This window comes from Perna viridis, chromosome 14 (assembly GCF_037379345.1).
Source record: "Perna viridis isolate PV_CMFRI_1.1 ecotype Kerala chromosome 14, ASM3737934v1, whole genome shotgun sequence".
In the NCBI taxonomy this organism is placed as follows: Eukaryota; Metazoa; Mollusca; class Bivalvia; order Mytilida; family Mytilidae; genus Perna; species Perna viridis.
Genome location: NC_142458.1, coordinates 651,232 through 671,309, shown reverse-complemented (window position 1 = coordinate 671,309; position 20,078 = coordinate 651,232). Strand labels below are relative to the sequence as shown.

The window sequence follows — 20,078 nt, the reverse complement described above, 5'->3', positions numbered from 1 at the left end:
ATAAAATGTGCTAGTGTAGGCAGAAAAAAATAAAAATAGGGTACGATATCCTTAAACAGACAATTTTTCTTCTGTGGGTAGTATTTTTTGGGTGATGATGAATAAGTCCATTTGTTTTCATCATACATGTATAAAAGGAGTTTTATATAAGTCCAATGTTATCATTATTTTAACAAACTCATATAATGAGAGTTTATACATGTAAAACATTTCATCCTTAACTCCTATCATATTTCCCCAGTAAATGAGTATTAATTAGAAATGTCTGTTCATCTTCTTTCTTTTAAATGCAGTTCCATAACAGCTAAAATTGGTTGAAACTTTACATGGCTCAGTATCGTATGTATGTATGTGTACATACATGTACAATGTATTTTATAGAATGTCAAATACTGGCTAAGGGAGATAATTCAAAATATGGTTTTAATTACATGTCTAGGAGTCCAAGTGGAAGCAGGGGACTGACAGTTATGGAACATTCATTTCATAGTTTGATTTTATCTGTTGCCTGGTTGGACAAATTGGAGACTGAGAATGATGGAAATATTTTATATTTGAATATTTAATGTAAACTTAAGTAAAATACCTTTATTTTCCATTATTTCTCTAAATATCAGGGCATATCATAAAGATGCATTATTTTAGTTGTCAATAGGCGTTTTGTTTCACGACAGTAATGTCAATATTTCAATAGATGGGATTTTAGTATGAGCATTAGGGAATTGGGTAGATTGCCTTTGTAAATAATTAATGAAAAATAAATGACTTACAGACAGTAGGATTGTATCATTTGTGCATGTATATATCATGCAATTATTATGATTTTAGGCTTTGCTTTTAAGGGACAGAGCTGTTTGTACTCAAATTACATAAAACTTAATGGATAATGCGCCGTTATGTTGTTACATGTATATCTGTAATGTCTTAACCAACAGGAATATGGAAGACTTCCTATCATACATGCATCTGCATCAAAATTTCAAACAATCACATCTATGAATGTAGTAGGTTGCTGATGCTTAGTTCCTATTAAATAACAATTAAGATTGCTTTCATTTGTTCTAAATTCTCTTTATTATAGTTTCCATTGTTCAAAATGTATTTAAGGCCATGAGATGAGTTCTGGAGGACAAATCTGATTCCAACTGTGTTCTAGGATTTTTTTAAATTTTAGGTTTTCACGAGAAAGCTCTAAACATTCCCACTATCAATGTCTGCTTTCCAAATGTAAGAAATCCTTTCAAAAGTTCAAGTTTTCCACATGCCAAAGAGAACTAAAGCATCATAAACAACTTTCCCTCTCAGAAAAAGAGGATAGTAGGACATTATTTGCCATGTTTTTGTCAATTTTACACGTGAAAATGACAAATTTTCCAATGAAAAGGGGTTGCCAACCCCCTGTGCCCTCTATATATTACTGTTCATTTTTTTTTATATTTGAGTAAGTTATGTAGTATAACAAATTTTGAGACAGTTGAGGCTTCATACACAGCATTAATTGTCTGTACGTTGATAATGCAAGCATGACTTTCTGTTGTTTCTAATTTCTATTACTTATTGCAACATGTTATCTGTTTCAGACATGATTATAAGAAGCTGCTGTATAATGCCACATTTTGTTTGGTTCCAAGGGGAAGAAGGCTTGGATCATTTAGGTTTGTATAACACTTGAATCATTTTAAGGCCAAAAGAAATCATAAATGTCTGTATCCTGTAACCAAGGCAATAAATTCCAGGTGGGTAAGTTGGGATTTTATTTTAAATTCTGTAAGTGAAAAATTAGTTGTAAGTTATGATGTCACAATACTTTGATATATTATGATGTCATAATTTACATGTACATCTAATTAAAGTTTTTTTGTGAAAAGGGCTGCAGGTCAGGTAATAGGAAACATAACATATATTTTTTGGCCTGAACAGAGGAGTTGTACTATAGTGGGTTACAGTGTGAGGTCAATTTTTTGTGATTTTTTTTAGTAGTTACAATATCTAGCCTGGGTTAATTAAAAAATCTCCAATTGAGATTTTCTTCAATTTTTCAATTTCAAGTGATTTGATGAGTCGAAATTTGAGTTCTGTATTATTATTATTATTAAGAAAAAAGATTGTCTTGAAGGTTAGAATCCAATCACTTGGCCTAAAATGTGAAATCAGCAATCAGATCCACATACTTAATGTCGATAACAGAGTAATATAGAGAATGAAGATAAAAAAGCAGAATACCACACAAAAAACTAAAACACTTGCAATATAAACTCCATTATGAAAACAGGAGTGATATTGGGTGTCCAGGAAGCATAAGCTCTGCCAGTAGCACCCATCACATCACTTTCATATAAATGTTGATGATATTTTCTTCAAAGAATGTTAGGTGATCAATCTTAGGTATTTATTACAGTAAATATGTCATAGTTGTCACCTTGCTGCCAACAAACATGTAAAAAACTTGAAAAAACAAAAGAATCCTGTAGATAGTTCTTAACCCTGTTAATATATAATGCTGATGAGCAGAATCAAAGATTTAGTGCTGTTGATTTCTCTGTCATGACATATGAATGTAGGCAATGAGATATGTAGGTGTTGACATGTTTAGTAACTCACAAAATATTATGTCAAGGACACAACAAGACAGTTACCGTAAACATATTATTTTCGTGGTTGCTAATTTTTCGCTGATTCTGTCTAGTGAACATATTTGCAGGTATCAATTTCTGAGGTTTAACAAATTATCATCATTATATGTAGTGTTCAAAATCAATTTAGTGGGTACTTATTTTGCAGTTTTCCATCGACTTCTAAATTAGCAAAAATTAGTGCACCTCGAAAACTAAATATGTTTACTGTACCTAATGGTAGAACATTTCTGGCATTGCATTCTGGCCAAGCATATTACCAGAGGACTATATTTCATGAAATATTACGCCTTTGGAAAAGTGGAATTTCTGCAATGATTCAATTTAAGGCTGCTCTAGCTTCAAGTTACAGGTAAATGTTATCTTTGTAGGTTTTTAGAGTCCCTGCAGGCAGGGTGTATACCGGTATTACTAAGCAATGGTTGGGAGTTACCCTTCTCTGAAGTTATTGACTGGAGCAAAGCTGCAGTGTGGGGTGACGAGAGGTTACTATTCCAGGTAGGTGGATTCAGATTCAGATATACATCAGATTGCTTCACTTAACAAGTTGTAGGCTGAAAGGGACAAGAGTTCAGTGGTTTATTTCACCAAAAAAACGTAAGAGTAAAATCAGACGTTAGTTATGACGTCTAAAAACGTCTTTTATTACGTCATACCTTAAGACTAATTTTATACTTATGATATCTTGTGAAAAGGCCTGCAGGGCATGTAAAGATTGTTAGACATCAGATGGAGTTCAGTGAATAAGAGATTTACTAATGCAGAGACTGAGAATAGATACAAACTTTTCAGGACCTTCACAGGGGTTGTGAGCTGAAAATCCCTGTCAGGGTTTTGTATTTCCTGAACTGTAGGCAAGTCCTGGGAGGACTTTATTTTTTTCAGATCTGGTCTAACACAAACAAGGGTTGTAATTGTGTATGATCCTAGAGTATACTATATTTCTATTGAAGTGGATAGAATTGTAGAATGTAGTTTGGTATGAAACAAGAAGTTGATGTACGAAGTGGGGAAGGAGTGAACTTGTTGGGTGGAAACAGAAGGTCCTAGTACAGTGATTCACAGTTATTATACTCTGTCAGCCTTGGATGATGTACTAGAAAAGAAAGGGTTACAAAGGATAGTTGATTCAGAAATCTATTCTAGAAGTTTTTTTAATCTTAGGGTTTCTTAGGAAAATTCTACATTGTAAATAATGATTAAAGTCTGCTTTCTGAACTTGACAATTCCTTTCCGAAAAGTTATATACTTGCCAAAGGGAAAGTGTAACATAATATATAACTTGCCCACACCAAATTTGCTCTTGCCCCGGTTGACAGAAAAGAGGACACAGCCCTGTCTGTCTGGTATGGTAGGAAGATAAATACTTCTGACATGTGATTGATCAGTCTAGACACCTGTAAGGTCAGATTTTAATCTGAAAAGATTCTGTATCCAGGAAGCTATTGTAAGGTTGATGAGGCTGATGCTGTGACAATTAGTTTTATCTGATTTTACAACTTGAATATTTCTCTGGAGTTGGTCCATCAGGTGGTAATTGATTTATTGCATGTTTCTGTATTTAGTACTTATAGATTGGTTTCAATTATTCACTAAGGTTGTCCCTCATCATTCATATACCAAGACAGAATTCAATGACCAGATAACATGATAATGTACACCACTAGTGATTTAAATCAGTGTAAAAAATCTTCAGGAATTATTTTTCTACTCCCCCTTTTCAAGTGGGTGGTATATTAGAATCATCTGTCCGTTAGGATTTTACCTCAATTATCTTGGCTCCCAGTGGATAGTTGTGTGGCTTCTGTGGCTTCATAAAGAAGGGGCATACACTTTAAGCAATGTTGGGTGCTGTCTGATATCAACTCTCTACTTTGTTTTATGTTGCTACAAGATTGAAGTCTAGAAAAGCAGAGGATGCTTACCCTGCTGGTGCACCTGGTCTATGCTTCCTTTTATTGGAGTCCGAGTTGCTCAATTACTGGTACTTTTGTTCTTTGTACATATTATTTTGGTTATCTTATGTTTTTTGTTGTGTGTCTGTTTTCCTGTCTGGTCTTTGCCCCTGGATTACATTTTTTTGATTTGCACTAGGATCTTGGTTCCCTTGATTACCCTTTCACTAAATGGAATGATACTAGTAGAAATTTTTTGTCCCCAGAACCTTGGTCCCAAATAGATGGATTGATTTCAAATTTGGTGTGTAGCTTCATATTGATGGGGCATACGTTGTAAATGATTTTGTTTGCTGTCTTATATCAACTTCCTATATGAGTGGGGTATGCCAAGCTTGACAACATATCAACTTCCTGTATGAGTGGGGTATGCTAAGCTTGACAACATATCAACTTCCTGTATGAGTGGGGTATGCTAAGCTTGACAACATATCAACTTCCTGTATGAGTGGGGTATGCTAAGCTTGACAACGTATCAACTTCCTGTATGAGTTGGGTATGCCAAGCTTGACAACGCATGCAACTTCATGTTCCTTTAAATAGCACATGAAGCAGGTATGGGGATTAAGTATCCTATTGAAGATACAGTAAAATATTACAAGCTGTAGGTTTGATTTCTATACTCCTCAGCAATAGTGACTGTAGATCCAAGGCATATTTAGGAGAAAGGCCTCCCCTTTTGTTTGGAAATTCCATTGTGTTCATGATTTAGGCGAAAATTATCATAAATAAGCCTGAAACCCCTCTGGAAGCCCCTTTCATAAATCTCTGGATCTGTCCCTGCACAGCTAAATGTATTACAGTGCATACAGAAAAACATTATGAAAAAAGGGAAGAGCAAACTGCCACTTACTGTAGCAAGTAACTCAATCATCTGATAGACATAACTGTGATTCATCCTGTAATTTGTCAGTCATTGGCTCCTGTAAGAAGATTCCTATTACCTAAGTTCCTTCTTGGAATTACCATTTTGTTCATATTAAAAGTATAAGAATCAACTTGTAAGAAATTAGGCCAAAAAAAATAATGTGTTTGTTTCCTGCTACCTTAGTTTTTTGTACCAACCCTAAACATTTTAGGGTCATTTTGGTTCAATCACTGTTGAAGTCTAGATTTCCCAATAAACTTGATGTAAAATGTTTTTGAAAAATAAAATAATTTCCCTACCTACTTACCGTATTTTTTCTTGCTGGTAGCAAGAAACAAGACTATTATTTTTTTGGCCTAATATTGTTTCCTATCTTCATTCTCTGAGTGATTGCACTGCTATGTAATTTTCTTATTCTAACCTGTTTAATGAATACTTGATCCCAAGTGCATCATCTAGGTACAACTTTGAAACAACTGATATATCTTTTGTCTGGTTGATGGTTCAGTTTGAACTTTTGGTCTATTTAGCTGTAGGTAGTGATTTTCTTGATGGAATTTCATTGTAGTGCAAGATTATTCTGTCTCCATTTATAAATTATTTATAGTGAGTTAAATGGTGATGTTCAGGGAGTTGAGGTGGTCTTTTTGGCTTAAACAGCAATTTTTAGGTAGATAACTGGTCAATTTACAAGGAGATTTAAATTCTATGAAGACAATTCAATAGAAATTGATAGAAAGTTTGTCCAATTAACTACACAAAGGATATAATCAGGTATTATCAGTTATTTAATAATTGGGAGACCAATTTATTTCCTGAACATCACTGTATGCACTGTTAAATAATATAATCTACATTGTATTCATATGCTATTTTGTAGTAGTGGTAAAAATGAAAAAAGAGCCTAGGAGCAAGAGGCTCCTCTTTGGTTATTAAACTCCATGAAGTTACCTATGTTATCCGCTGTAAATGTTTTGTGACAGTGTCAATACCTTGTTACTTTACTCTCTTGTACAGGGTTGTTAACCCTTCATTGTGATTCCCTGAAGTTTAATGCTACATTTTGATCAAGTGAAGTATCAACAATACCTTGGTAATTTGCTTTGTTGAATGACTGACAGGAACCAGTGTGTTTATATACATGAATTTTGTGTTCTTTGTCAAATTTTTGTTGACTTCATTCAATGAAATAGGAAACTTAATGTTAAAATTTTTGTGAATGGAATGTAGTGTCTGATTTCATGGGTTTGTCTGCTTAGATAGGAGATTTTGTAGAGTTGGGTAATTTAAATATCTCTATAAGGAATGTGAATCACCATGAATGAAAGTTGTTTGAATTGTGACTGAGAGTTATATTGGTTTCTTTTAGTCATCTCACAAGCTTTTGAAGTACATCTCTGACACATACCTTGTCAAATTAAGGTGATTGATTTTTATATTGAGATCTACAGTCATACCTACAAAAACTGAAACTTCTGAAAGTAGTTTTGTTTCCATATTTTATTCAAGTTAATCTCTGGTTTTGATCCAGGAAAAGGCATTCAGGGTGTATCCTCCCTACTTCCTAATTTTTTGCATGAAATCTCGATTTTTAATAAATTCTACCACCCCTAATTTTCTAGCCTCATTACTCTTGGCTTTCAGTTCTATCTAAGCCACTCCTAATATGAAATCTTAGATACTTAAACTTAAACGCAGTTGTGTAGAAATGGTAAGATTGGAGTTCAGGGAATAATGGGATTTTACTCCTTCCAAACTCAGTTTTTAATTGGTTTAATTTTTGCAGGTGGAAAATTTTGATGATATATACTTGGACAAAACAATTTCTCAAAATGCAGTTTTTGCATACGATCATTATGGTGACAGTTGGTAATAAATAATGCTGGTAAATCTTTGTGATAAGAATTTTTCTTTGAAACCAAAACTATACCCCTACTATAACACCCAACCGTGTTTAAATGTAAGAATCAATAGAACTCACTTGTCTTCATTGCTTCTAATGTTTTGGTTATTTGTAGGAAAACAGCACTTGATTTGATATGATGTTTTTTCAGACTAATTTTTAACTTTTTGGCCAATCAATTTCTGGCAATATAATATATATTGACAGGTCCATCTTCATCAAATCAGGAAACTTTTGAGGTCTAAATTGACCTTCAAGAGTGGAAGGTCTGTCCTGGAGTTTTTCAAGTGTCAAATCAATGACTCAACCACAATAAAGTCCAGATGAACACAGTTGTAGGTTCTGAGCCTACATAAGTTAAATTCCAAAGGTCCATCAGATATTGATGGTCCTTTATCTCAGACTTCCACTAACTTGGACTGCTGAAATGTTTCCTAATTCTGTTCAGGTTTGATATCAATGAATGCTCTGTTCAGATTTTGCATTGGATCGATGGTTAATTATCTTCATATTGATGTTTATGTATGTATCCTGACAAAAACTAGTTTAAAACCCTTCCCAAATCTATTAAAATCTTTATTGCTGACAAATTTAATGCCCACTTTATGCTTTTTTATACAAAATTAAAATATAAAAAATCTGACTGAAATCTCCTTGAAGTAATTTTACAAACCAAGGTTTAAATTTTGTTGCCGAAGATCAGAAGTTTATCGTGAGTGTTAGATAACCTTTGTTTCCTGTGTACATTTAACCTGCACTTTAGAGTTTCTTTTTTGATAGCAATCAAAAAATCTTAATACCCTTGTTAAAATGCAGTAAAGTAAAAATTTTGCTCCTATTGCAAATTATGCTGAGGCCTGTAAAGGGTCATTCTCAGGGGCACCACTGGGTATGTTGGATGGTATTAAGGTAAAGATATGAAAACATTGTCTTGTAATATAGATGATATGACAGAGTTTCCCTGAAGAACATTTTTAGAGGGATGTAAAATAAATTTGTTACTGTAAGGCAAAAAAATTAATCATGATTCAAGGGCAGTTAAAATTTCTGCCAATACTAACTTCACTTCCATTAAAAGCTATCAGGTACTTTTTATCCATCATTCATTAGATCATGTGGATGCATGCTTCAGCTGGACAACTACATGTATTAATGGTAGACCGAGGTGAATCAGATTCTGCTGAGGTCGTGTATTTTTTTCGGATTGTGAGACTTCTTTAAGCTAGATAAATGTGAGTGTATGTATGTAATTCATTAGTAATGGTCCTAGGTCTGGGACCTTTGAAATTTCGTTTACCTGGATTCTGGACTTCCATCTAACTACTTGATTGTGGAGTTATGATTTTCCTCAAATGGACTGTTGATTTGAAAGTTAGAAAAGTCCTCCTGGACCTTCTTCACTTGAAAGTAAATTTGTACCCCTATCCATTACTTGACCAATTTGAACCAAATTTTGTATGAATGTTCCTTATGGTATCCTGCATAGAACTTCTATGGGGATTTTTCATCCATTGAAAAATATGACTACAGAATACTGACAAATGTACCAAGTCATTCATCAATTTTCTTTGACACAGTGATTTGAGAATTGGCCAATTCGTAGTAAAAATTTCAGATTTCCATGTGACACCTTCAGCTGGAATGTGAAAAATGGCACAAGGACCCCTTTAACCCAATCAATGCTTACACAGTGTTGACTGGCTGTATTTGACTTGAAAGTTTACATCAGTCTTGCCCTTTCACTGTTTTGACAGAATAAGGTTGCAAGATTAATGTTCGTGGGATTCTTATAGGACTTGGAACTATGCAGTGTTAAGCTCAGAGCTCAAATATTCATTTGTTTGTTCAAGATTTAAAAATTAATTTATAATGCTTTTTATCTGTTTGGAAACAACTTGGCAAATAACATTTCAAACATTTTTACAAAATGTTCTTTCATCTAAAAACCTATACTTTAAACTATGGTATCAAATTATAAACCAACCTGAACAATAAAAAGCTCATTTATTTCAAGTTTTTGTTTTAAAATGTGGACAGGGTCGTTTTTATTGGTACAAATCTGATGAAAAAGGATTAGAAACAATTTGACTGATATAAGTACTGGGTTGATAAGGTGACCCAGTCAGGTCATTTTTTAGCTTTATTAAATGGATGATGATTGGTATTTGTAAAAACACACCTAAAATGTTGATGAATGATGTCCACAGCTTGAGGCCTATTTTATTACTATGTACCATCCTGGTGTTGTCAGAAGCTTGGTGGCAGTAGTGGGGTATTTGTTTGAAGAGCCAATTTAAAGAAACTGTGGTTTGGTACATGTACAATTAATGTAGTACATAGACATATTAAATTTGATGTCAGTATAATATCTTATACCACACAATTACAAGTGATAGAATTCACACAAAAACCACAAATTTTAAACTTAAGTTGACTGTTGAAAGAATAATGATGATTAAAGACAATTTTCTTTATTTAATTCATGATAAACCAACAGCAAAAATAGTGGGAGGCTTGATATTCATGCCAATGGCTTGTGTTTTGATTTTAATATATTGATCGGGGGTGGGGGTGGAGGATGGAGGGAGGTTCACACTCCTACCCCGTTTTGGAAACATTTGCTTACAAATGATAGGCTGGAACACCTCTCCCCCTTTTTATTGATGTTGCAAGTCAAAAATAGAATTGTGTCATGGTGAACAATAATAGGTAAGGTGTGAGATTCTTTCTTCAGATTGACAGCTATTCAGATTAGGAGGTCATTATCGCATGGCCGTTTTTCACTTGTATGTTACATGTTACATATAGATGTCAAATTTTATATTCTTCCTGAAAAATAACTAAAATAACTCTTTTGAAGTAGTTACTGCAGTTGTAAGTGTGGTTATTGTATGTTTTTTTTTTATATAAATGATTACCTTGCATATGGTTATTGTATGTTTTTTTTTATATATAAATGATTACCTTGCATACATATGGCAAGTAGATGTGGTCAGCCAACACACCATTTTAACATGACTTGCAAAATCTGTGCATAAGAAGTTTGAAGCAAAAAATGTAAATGTTTTGTTTTCTTTACACCTTTAGAACTGATTTATCAATAGTCATGCAACCTAAAGTTTTTTTGTATAATGTTTTGAAATTTTGTTTTGATTGAACATGGCCAATTTGAAAATAGATTTCAGTACATATCCTTACAAGTATATTGGTAATGAAATTCTCAAACGATTTAATGCTACAAATCTTACTGTACTACAATATGACCTGTCTTCATCTTCTGAAATCCCTTACCATTAATGTTGGAAATCCCTTGCTGTCATTGTCTTTAATTCCTTACTGTTAATGTATGAAATCCCTTACTGTCATTGTCAGAAATTTCTTACTGTCAATATCTGAAATCCCTTTTCTGTCATTGTCTTATATTGTCTGAAATCTCTAAAATCCCTTGCTATCAATTTCTGAAATCTGTAAACTCTTATTGTCTGAAATTGTCTGAAATCCCTCAACTGTCAATGTCAATGTGTTTTGAACCTCTGTATATCATACCTACCAAAATGGAACAAAACCTGCAGTTTGAAAAGGGTTTGGTTTAGACAGGTTTCAGTGTATATTTTGATTACTTTCGTATCATTTTACTTAGTTTCTATCTGTGCCTGTGGTTCAGAGACTGCAGATGGATAGTGAATTATCAGTGATGTAGATATATAGATCTTTCATTATATATTCTTATAAAAAAAGTCCTTGCTTGATGTCAATATCGAGAGACTACCAACCTACTGATCTTCTCAGTTATTTTAATATGAGGTCTGAAAAACAAAACAATTGTAAGTCACTAATTGTAGGACAGGGTCCATGGAAACAATATTTGTAGAGTTGGTCAGATTTCTCAATAATTGAAGAATATGGTCCTGGGAAACAAGAATATTTGTAAGGTTGGCCTAAATTGTCAGTAATTTGAACATGTTCCTGGTAAACAAAAATACTTATTAGGTTGGCCTAATATATATTACAGGATGTCTAGTCTCAGTTCTTTCTTTGTCATTGTATGGAAGTAAATTACTTGGTCTTTTTCTTTCATGTCATTCAAATTAGACTTAACTTTTGTGAAATATTTTGTCAGCAAAGCAGTTTGTTGCAATGCTTTATGTAATCTCTACCAAAAGTAATTACATATGTTTTACAGTGATGTTACCATTTATCTTGTTGTCTACTCATAGGAGCTATATTGCAAATCCCTTGGCTGTCCATCAGTCAGTCTGTATGTTATACTTTTCTGCAACAGATTTCTTAGTTTCCATTGAAGGGAATGCTAAGATATTTATTTTGTAGGATGATTTGTACTGTGTCTCTCCATTCCAGGTTCTATGTATTAAACCTTGCCATTTATATAGTATTGATTTGTTGTGGATAAATTTTTTTAGGGATAATTTTTTATCAACATTTTTTTTGATAATTTTTAATTTGAAAGGAACAGGAACTTCATCTTAGATTAGCAATACAGGGCCCAATTGTAGGAATTAGCCAACTTTGCAGGGTTTAAGTCCTTTCTAATTTCAGATGGCTTTCATCAGTATATAAAATGCTTTATTTAAATGTTTTGAAGTAATGTTTTGTTTGTCTTTGCAAATAAATGGCATATGATTTGAATAAAACATGAATACAGGAAAATTTTAGATTCGTCAGATGCAAAGTAGAAAGACATTGTTAAATTCTTCTGATTGTTTGATCCCTGCACATACTGCATCATTAATAAATTTGAGGAGGTTTAAATAAATAATGCAAACAAAAGCACAAAGAGGAAACTTGTTTTGTATTATAACAGTTCAGTAGTGTTGTGGTCCATTACACTTCATTTTTGCTATTCAAATATGACACAAGGCCATTGATTGGGTAATGTATTGTAGCTCTTCTTTATGGAGGGTAATTAATTTTCAGCTAATCTCTGGTGTGTTTTATTGCGCTTAGTTTATTCTCAAGCCCTAACGTCTGTCGCTTGGCTCTTCAAAGAATTATTGAATGATTAATTAAAACTTGTCTTTTTTTCCACATGATTCTTGCAGATGTTGAACTTTACATTGTCTGAAGAAAATGTTGGGATGATTAATGTCTGCTAACAATATATCTGCTTCTGCCTAATCTCTGTCTTTTATCATTCAAATCTGTAATATTTACACAGTTCTTCCTGGATTTGATTAAAATCTACAGACTCTAATTTATAAAATTTTGATGGGCATTTCTAAACATGTGGAGGTCTTTTTGGAATGGGTAAGGAACAAAACTACATTGTCTAACTTTATTAAAATCTGCTGTCAGGCATACTCTTAAACATAGGATCTTTAATCTGCAAAATTTTGATGGACCAATAAACATGTTCATGGGTTGATCTTTTTGGAGTGGAAAAATTTGCAGATTTGATAGAAAAACATATTTACATGTAGCTTATTTTGGAATACACAATAAGCCTTACCTTCAACTTTCCTTACCTCTCTAGAAAAGCAGAGGATGCTTAACCTACCAATGCACCTGGTCTATGCTCTGATATTTTAGTGGAGTCCAAGCTGCTCATTTACTATTGTTGCTTTGTATGTATTATTTTGTTAATTTTATGTCCTTCGTCTGTTTTCCATGTCTGGTCTTTGTCCCTGGATTACATTCTTTTGATTTCCGCTAGAATCTTGGTTCCCTTGATTACTCTCTCATGTTCACATCTATCTATTCAGTGCATCACTGAGTATAAACCATACAAAGATTGCTAATTCTCTCTTTAACATCATTGGTATTTAGAAGGTTAAGAATCAGTAATAAAGTCTTGTAAACACAATAAAGTCTGCATTTTATAACAAAAATAAAATGATTTAATTGATATTCAGATAAGATTATTTTAGAGATTGATATGAAACTTTGGGTTTCCTGTTGGTTTCCTTTTTCACCTTCAGTAGAGCAGAACAAATTTATATTGACATGAGGGAATATTATTAAGCATAACTACCAAATATAATATGCTCAAAATGATACAGAATTGTGATATTTTTCTAGAATAGGACATGGAGCAGTGGCAATAGAAATGATTTTGGGTATGCCAGCCATTTTTCCGTGTTAAAATATTTTCTTTGCTTTAAACTGTGTATATTTTACCTGTCAGCTTTGATGACTTGAAAACATTGAAAATCACAGGAAGTGCTGATTAAATTATCTTAAACAGTCGAACTATAAGAAATTGATACCTTTCACAGCACCTTAGTTCATCACTGAGGGGCTTGTTTTTCAATGTGTACTTTTTTAGGTCTTTTGGGTGACCAGTTTTCATATCTATCTTTTTTTTTGGTCTCTTTCCATGCACACAAAAGGGATCTATATTTTTTCAAAACTTTATCCAGTGGATAACTAGTATTGATTTTATCCAGTTATCCACTGGATAACTAGTATTGATTCTTTCCAGTTATCCACTGGATAACTAGTATTGATTGTATCCAGTGGATAACTTTCTAAAGGATAAATTGTTTTAGCAACAGGACCTATGGTCTATCCGATACGCTGAATTCAATGTCTTGAATTAAAAAAATCTTGGTAGGTTCAAGGTCAAATTTAGGTTTGGATGATATTGTATGAAATTGCAACCCTTTGAGTTTTGCAACTGACAGCTACATTGTGTTGTAATATTTTCAGATTCCTTTCAGTATTTCTATCCCTTGGATCATGACCTTGGGATCATGCTTTAATCATTTTATATCGTCAACTTCCCCTTGAAATTTGTTTTCTCAGTTTTTAGGGATGAATAAATTGTCAAATTTATTACAGAACCAGATGCGACACATTTCTACCTAAGGTAGTCAGTTATATTATAGCTGTACAAATTCTTTACTTACTTACTTTACCTTGCTTTATTGTGTACATATTTTTGTTAGTCAATTATCATTAATTTGCTATAAAAAAAATCTCAAAGAATTTCCCTATGTTTGATAAGAGAGAATCTTAGATCTTTTGTGTAAAGGTAAATATATCCAGATGCCATCACTGATAAAGATCTAATTTGTCTTCATTAATTTGTTTAACATATTGTGTTCTAAGATGGCTATTAATTTGAATATGTCTTCTGAAGTAGAGATTGATAGGTTCTTACATTTGATACTGCCACTTTTCAGATGTTGGTTAAGAGAATGAGCTAAAACGAGATTCGTGCCATCATATTACACAGGTCCCCTCAACTTGCAAATGGCCATTTCTGAAAGAAAGCATAATCTTGATCTTTAAATTGACACCTAGAGTAAGGGATTTACAAAGATAGGACAAAACTATTTACTTTTACAGCCAGTAAAATAGTTACTTCTGGTGATAATATATTTTGTGTTTCCTCCATTACCTGATGTAGTTTTAAAATTGGACAACATGACTTTAACCATCCACCTGTAATATAAGGTAAACAATGATCAATACATGTACCACAACATATAGACAAAATGGGATAGAATGCTTTCAGTTAGTGGAAGCCAGCTCTGAACATGTTAAAGGATGGCAATACCATCAAAACTACCAGTATTAGAAATAATCAGTCAGTACAATTCAAGTCCACAATTTTTTAGTACAATGTAGTAACATCAAGAACTTAGTAAAGATTTAATGTGGTGCCATACTAAAAAATGACTTTATTTTACATAGGGATACAATTAGTGAAAACATGGTAAAAAGAATAGACAATACTTTAAAAAATGCATCTTTTATGCAGAAATCTATGAAGTTGATTAATCCATCAGATTTAGTTTGTTTTATGTTATATGTGATTGTACTTGTTGCTATTAGTTGAATGTAAAAAAAAAAAGTAGATGCTTATCCCTCTGATTACAACATGCTTTTTTCATCTTGGTGGGATTGTTGTCTCTTCACCATATCCATTTTCATTATAATTTATGGTTAATACTAGAACTGTATGTGTTTGAAAATCAGCTGTTTGTGAGTCAAGATGGTGATTAATTAAAGAAGTTGGGAATACCAGTCATTAAGTGGTGGACTGTTTGTGTATTAAACTATTTGTACTTCCTTTTGATCTTCATTTAAGAACTTCCTTTGATTCTGTATAAATATTGAAAATTCTGAACTGAATAATTGTTTAACTACAGGAGAAAACACTGACTGGGTAGAGAAATGAGGAAGGGTTATAAGCAGAATAATGACAGTTTTAAAGCTGAGACAGAAAAAAGTCACTGGTGCCTAATTGTGAAATATGTATTGTTCTGTCAAAATGTTTAACAGGGATATCGGTTTCAGGTTTTTTTGCCGTTCGTTTTATGGACTTTCCATTTGACAACTGATTTTATTTTATCAGTTTAATTACGTTAATTTTGTTATCACTCTTCATCACTGTTGATTTGACAAAACTTTTGTCATTATTTTTTAGCAGCATAGCAGAATGATTGTGATTAAAGCATAAAGTTAATTGTGACACTGGCTTAGGTAGCGATCAAATGAGAAACTCAAAATCATTTCTTCTTAAGTTTCACCTGTAAAATTTACCTTCAAAGTCACTTGTAAGTAAAGAATGAAACTCCTATTGAAAAGAAGATCATGTATGAAAATACAGTATTACAGTGAGTAAAATAGAGGTAGTCTTTTCTTGATTGAATAACCATCACCTGATTAACTTTCATAGCAATTTAACTGGATAATTGATAATTCAGGTTTTCTACCAATATATAGTTTTTAAGGAGTTAGACCAAGGGTAAGGGACACATTTCTTACAAATCATTGGAACATTTGTATTCAGCATTTTACATCAATCTCATGTAAGCATCAAAGTAACTTGAACTGATTTCATTCTGTTCCAAATGAAAGCTTGATATGCTTTGTTGAAATTCAATATGATACAAACATATTACTGATTTCAAGAGTTATGTCCCTTACCCTAGGTCTACCTGCCTGATATAAAGTTTAAATCTCTTTGTCAAGAGAAGACCAACTTTGTTCCCTAAAGTTAACTTTGTTATTCGCTGTAATATACATGTACCACACACAGATAGAAAAATAACTAATCAACACTTCTTCTTAAAGGAAAATGGAATTAGAAATATAGTGTTAATAAAATGCTCATTCATTATATAATTACAAGATTGAAAATATGGTAAATCTGATGACATTCATTTATGTCATAGTACATGTACAGGAGATAGGCAGAAAAAAAAAATTCAAAAAGTAATTTGTAAAAGTGGGTTTTGTTTGAATTAAAACATCTTTAGTTTACTGAAGTTCTTCCTTAATTGTGGTATTATATAATGAGATGGCTGGGAGTTGTAGATTTGAAGAAAGTTTTTGATACAAGATGCTATTTTGAGACTAGGTATTAAATACAGATTAACATCAATCAAAAGATACTTCACATTCAATTTTATTTCTACCTAACAAATCCAATCTGATGAGGAGTCAACATTAAATGACACACAGACAGACAAACAATGAGCATACAAACATAGACAATATGACAGTAATATAAAAAGCAAAATATTTTCAGGCTACACACTATTATGAACATGGAACATTGATTTTATTTGTCAGAGGGACGAAGGTTCAGTAATATCCTATATACACATGTATGTACATGTAGGTTGTCTGAACTGTTCAGTAATATCCTATATACACATGTATGTTGGTGGTCTGAAACATGATTTTGTAGGTATTGTTTAGAAGTGATTGTTTCAACTTTCAACAGAGAGGTAAAGCGGAAGTTAAGGACATCAACTTTCATGTGTTCCTGTTGGTGGAGACTTTATCCACATACCTGTTATTTGAACACATATCTCCAATCTAATAAAAGTTCAAAAGTGGCTCAAATTTGAAGTAAAATGGCAGGAAGATGTAAGATTAAAAAAAAATACAGGATGAACAATTGTGTAAATCCTGGACATACTGAAGTCATTAAATAAAGTTGGGTCAGTAAATATGCTGAAAAAAATCCAGCTCACAAAATTGAACAATATCAACCCACCTAGAAATCATATGGTTGCTCCCTACGCTTGATGTGTAACTTGACGAGAAATCTTCTGGATTATTTAAGATCAGATTTGAAGTATAAGTAGTACTAAACTCTGTCAGATATTTACTTATCAGGTGAATTGGCTGTCATCATGTATTTATTACTCATGTCATGGTGGGCCGTGTCCCTGTAACTTTGGCATTACACGATGAGAACTGTTCTAATGACCAAATAATAGACAATTTGTTTTATGATCAGTCAGTACAATAAGTAGATAAACTGCAGTTGTTAATATAATTATTTAAGAGTAATATGTAGGATTCAAAATACTCCTTTAAAATTCTCATTATGTTTGTATAGACCATGTGAAATTTGTGATTTTTCAACTCTGAAACAATTTGCATTTTTTTAACAATCTTTGGCATTTAAATTAGGTACACCAATCTTATAGGGATTTGTTGCTTATTCACCTTGTGTTGTTTGATATAAAATATGTTAGTATTTAAGAAAAATTGCGCTATTCATGTATTTGCCAGGTGCTATGGAAATTTGATCAGCCACTTTCTCTGGTTAATTATTTGATAAAATTCACAATGGTATTCATACAGTAAAACTTGGCAAATCAGATCCCTTATTGACTTTGTAATATGTCCTGTGTAGACAGATGCTCAATTAACCAAGGTTCCAAATTAATATAAAAGGAACATAAGTAAGTAGTATTTCATAAGCAAGAATAAAAATCACATTGATATCCTGAATCATTGGTTTACAGTATTCAGAGTTTGGTTTAGACAGATTTTACTGTATTTGTAAGTACGGTGGAACCTGTCCATACCATACCTTGAAAAATCCAAAAACCTGTCTGTACCAGATGTTTTTAAAAGTCACTTTATATCAGTTTAAATTGATTTTGAACCTGATCAAACTGAACACCTGTCTAAAGCAAACAAATGTGTTTAGTTTAAACAGGTTACACTGTATGTACTATATGTTAATAAATATGTAATTTCATATTGGCCATGTTATAGGTTTAAGGTCTTTCATATTGGTCGAAGGTCTTTTTGGTTCCGAGGCATCACGGAGGGCCAATACGGCTGTCAAGGCCAATATGATTGACTGAAACCTATAACAGGGCCAATATAAAATTACATATTTATTGAAAATTTTATTAACCAACTCAACTAGATGATTTGTGGAACAGTTGTTTTCGTGTTTTATCAAGAACATGTAGGTTAATTTGCATTATTCAGTCTTAAATATCCTTTTTGTATAAAATGGAAAATTTTTCTACAACTTTTAGTCCTGAAAAGTTCATTAAATTCATTAAATCCAATTCTAATTTAAAATGGCGGTGTCAAACGACGGGAAGTTATGATACCATATTGGCCCGGGTTTGATCCATATTGGCCCTCTTTTTCCATATTGACCCCATATAGATGCCTGGTTTGAATTCATATCAAATGGTCAGTTTTTGACATATTTTAAGGTTTTTTGGGTTGTTGGTTAATAATGAGTATTATATGTTAAAATCTGTATTACATGCTGTGTCAACCCGAGACTCCTATATCACCCCAAGGGCCCATGGTGTAATATAGGTTGAGGGTTATTACCCCATGTGATATAGATTTTAACGTCATGTTCATTATATCATATATTTCAACTTTAAGTTTGGTCTGTGAAAGGATGTGATATAAAGCATGCGATGTAGGTCTTGGGATGTGATATAGGGTAGAAGATATAAGGTTTAAAAAAACACTTACAATGCATATATAAACAAGTTATATTTTAATCTAAATATATATATGAAATTTGTTGTTCTGTATACAATGTATTCAGACTAAACTTAAGATCAATAACCCAAGACTTTAAAAAATAAACAGCTGCGCTAAGAGTGCAAGATACGCCCGTCCGTAAGAATAGCTGATGGTATAAATTTTAGAAAACAATAACCTGATTTCTGATTACCAAAAAATTAGTCTGTATATATAGTGAGCAAAGTTTTTTCTTCAGTTATTCAAAAAGTATAGCCCCGTGCAGGCCCGGGTGTTAAAAGAATAGGCCTGCAGCAGCGCTAAAGGGGGCTAGGCGCTCTGCCCACAGAGCAACTGGGATGTGTGCCCCAGGTGGTGGAATGGGGTATCCCTGGCGTGTTACATGCTGGGCTATAATACGGAAAACCTGACCGCAAACCATAGTGGTGCACCGTGTTGGGAAAGATGCCACGTTCCTTGCACGTTAAAGAACTCTGCTGTGGTATTCGATAGGAGTAGGAACCTTTGCGCTCCGCCACAGGAGACTAAATTGCCCGACCTTACCCACTTCCCCTTGTTCCAGTGGCAATCAAAATTTGTCGACCCTATTATCCTTGTGACCCATCCTTTTTTTTTCATTTCATGTTCATTTTATCATCCATTTCATGTTCATTGTCTGAATATAGCTGAAATATTGCTGCTCGGACGTTAAACCCCAACAAACAAACATCAAAAAGTATAAATGACCTTACAACTGTTTGACATGATGAAAGTATACAATAGCATTTAAAAAGGATTCTTTGTTTTTGAACTAGATAAAACTATAATAAACTACAGAATTGAAAACTGGACAAATAATTCATTATGTAATAATATTATTATGAGGTAAGACCTACAGTTAATAGTACAATTCCTTCTACTTCTACTGTAAAGAAGTCCATATTGCCTTGAGGTCAGAATAATAAGTTTCTATGGTACCACTCTGATAATTGTCAGTACTCATAAAA

At 32.9% G+C, this 20,078-nt stretch overlaps 1 protein-coding gene across 1 annotated transcript in view; it reads left to right on the top strand.

Moving 5' to 3' along the window:
- Positions 1-20,078, top strand: part of LOC148597659 (exostosin-1-like) — a 69,955-nt gene that overhangs the window by 16,883 nt on the left and 32,994 nt on the right. Inside the window, exons 2-3 of the mRNA XM_088560065.1 lie at positions 1,581-1,655; positions 3,005-3,131. Of these exons, the coding sequence (XP_088416191.1) occupies positions 1,581-1,655; positions 3,005-3,131 (202 nt within the window). The remainder of the gene's footprint in view (positions 1-1,580; positions 1,656-3,004; positions 3,132-20,078) is intronic.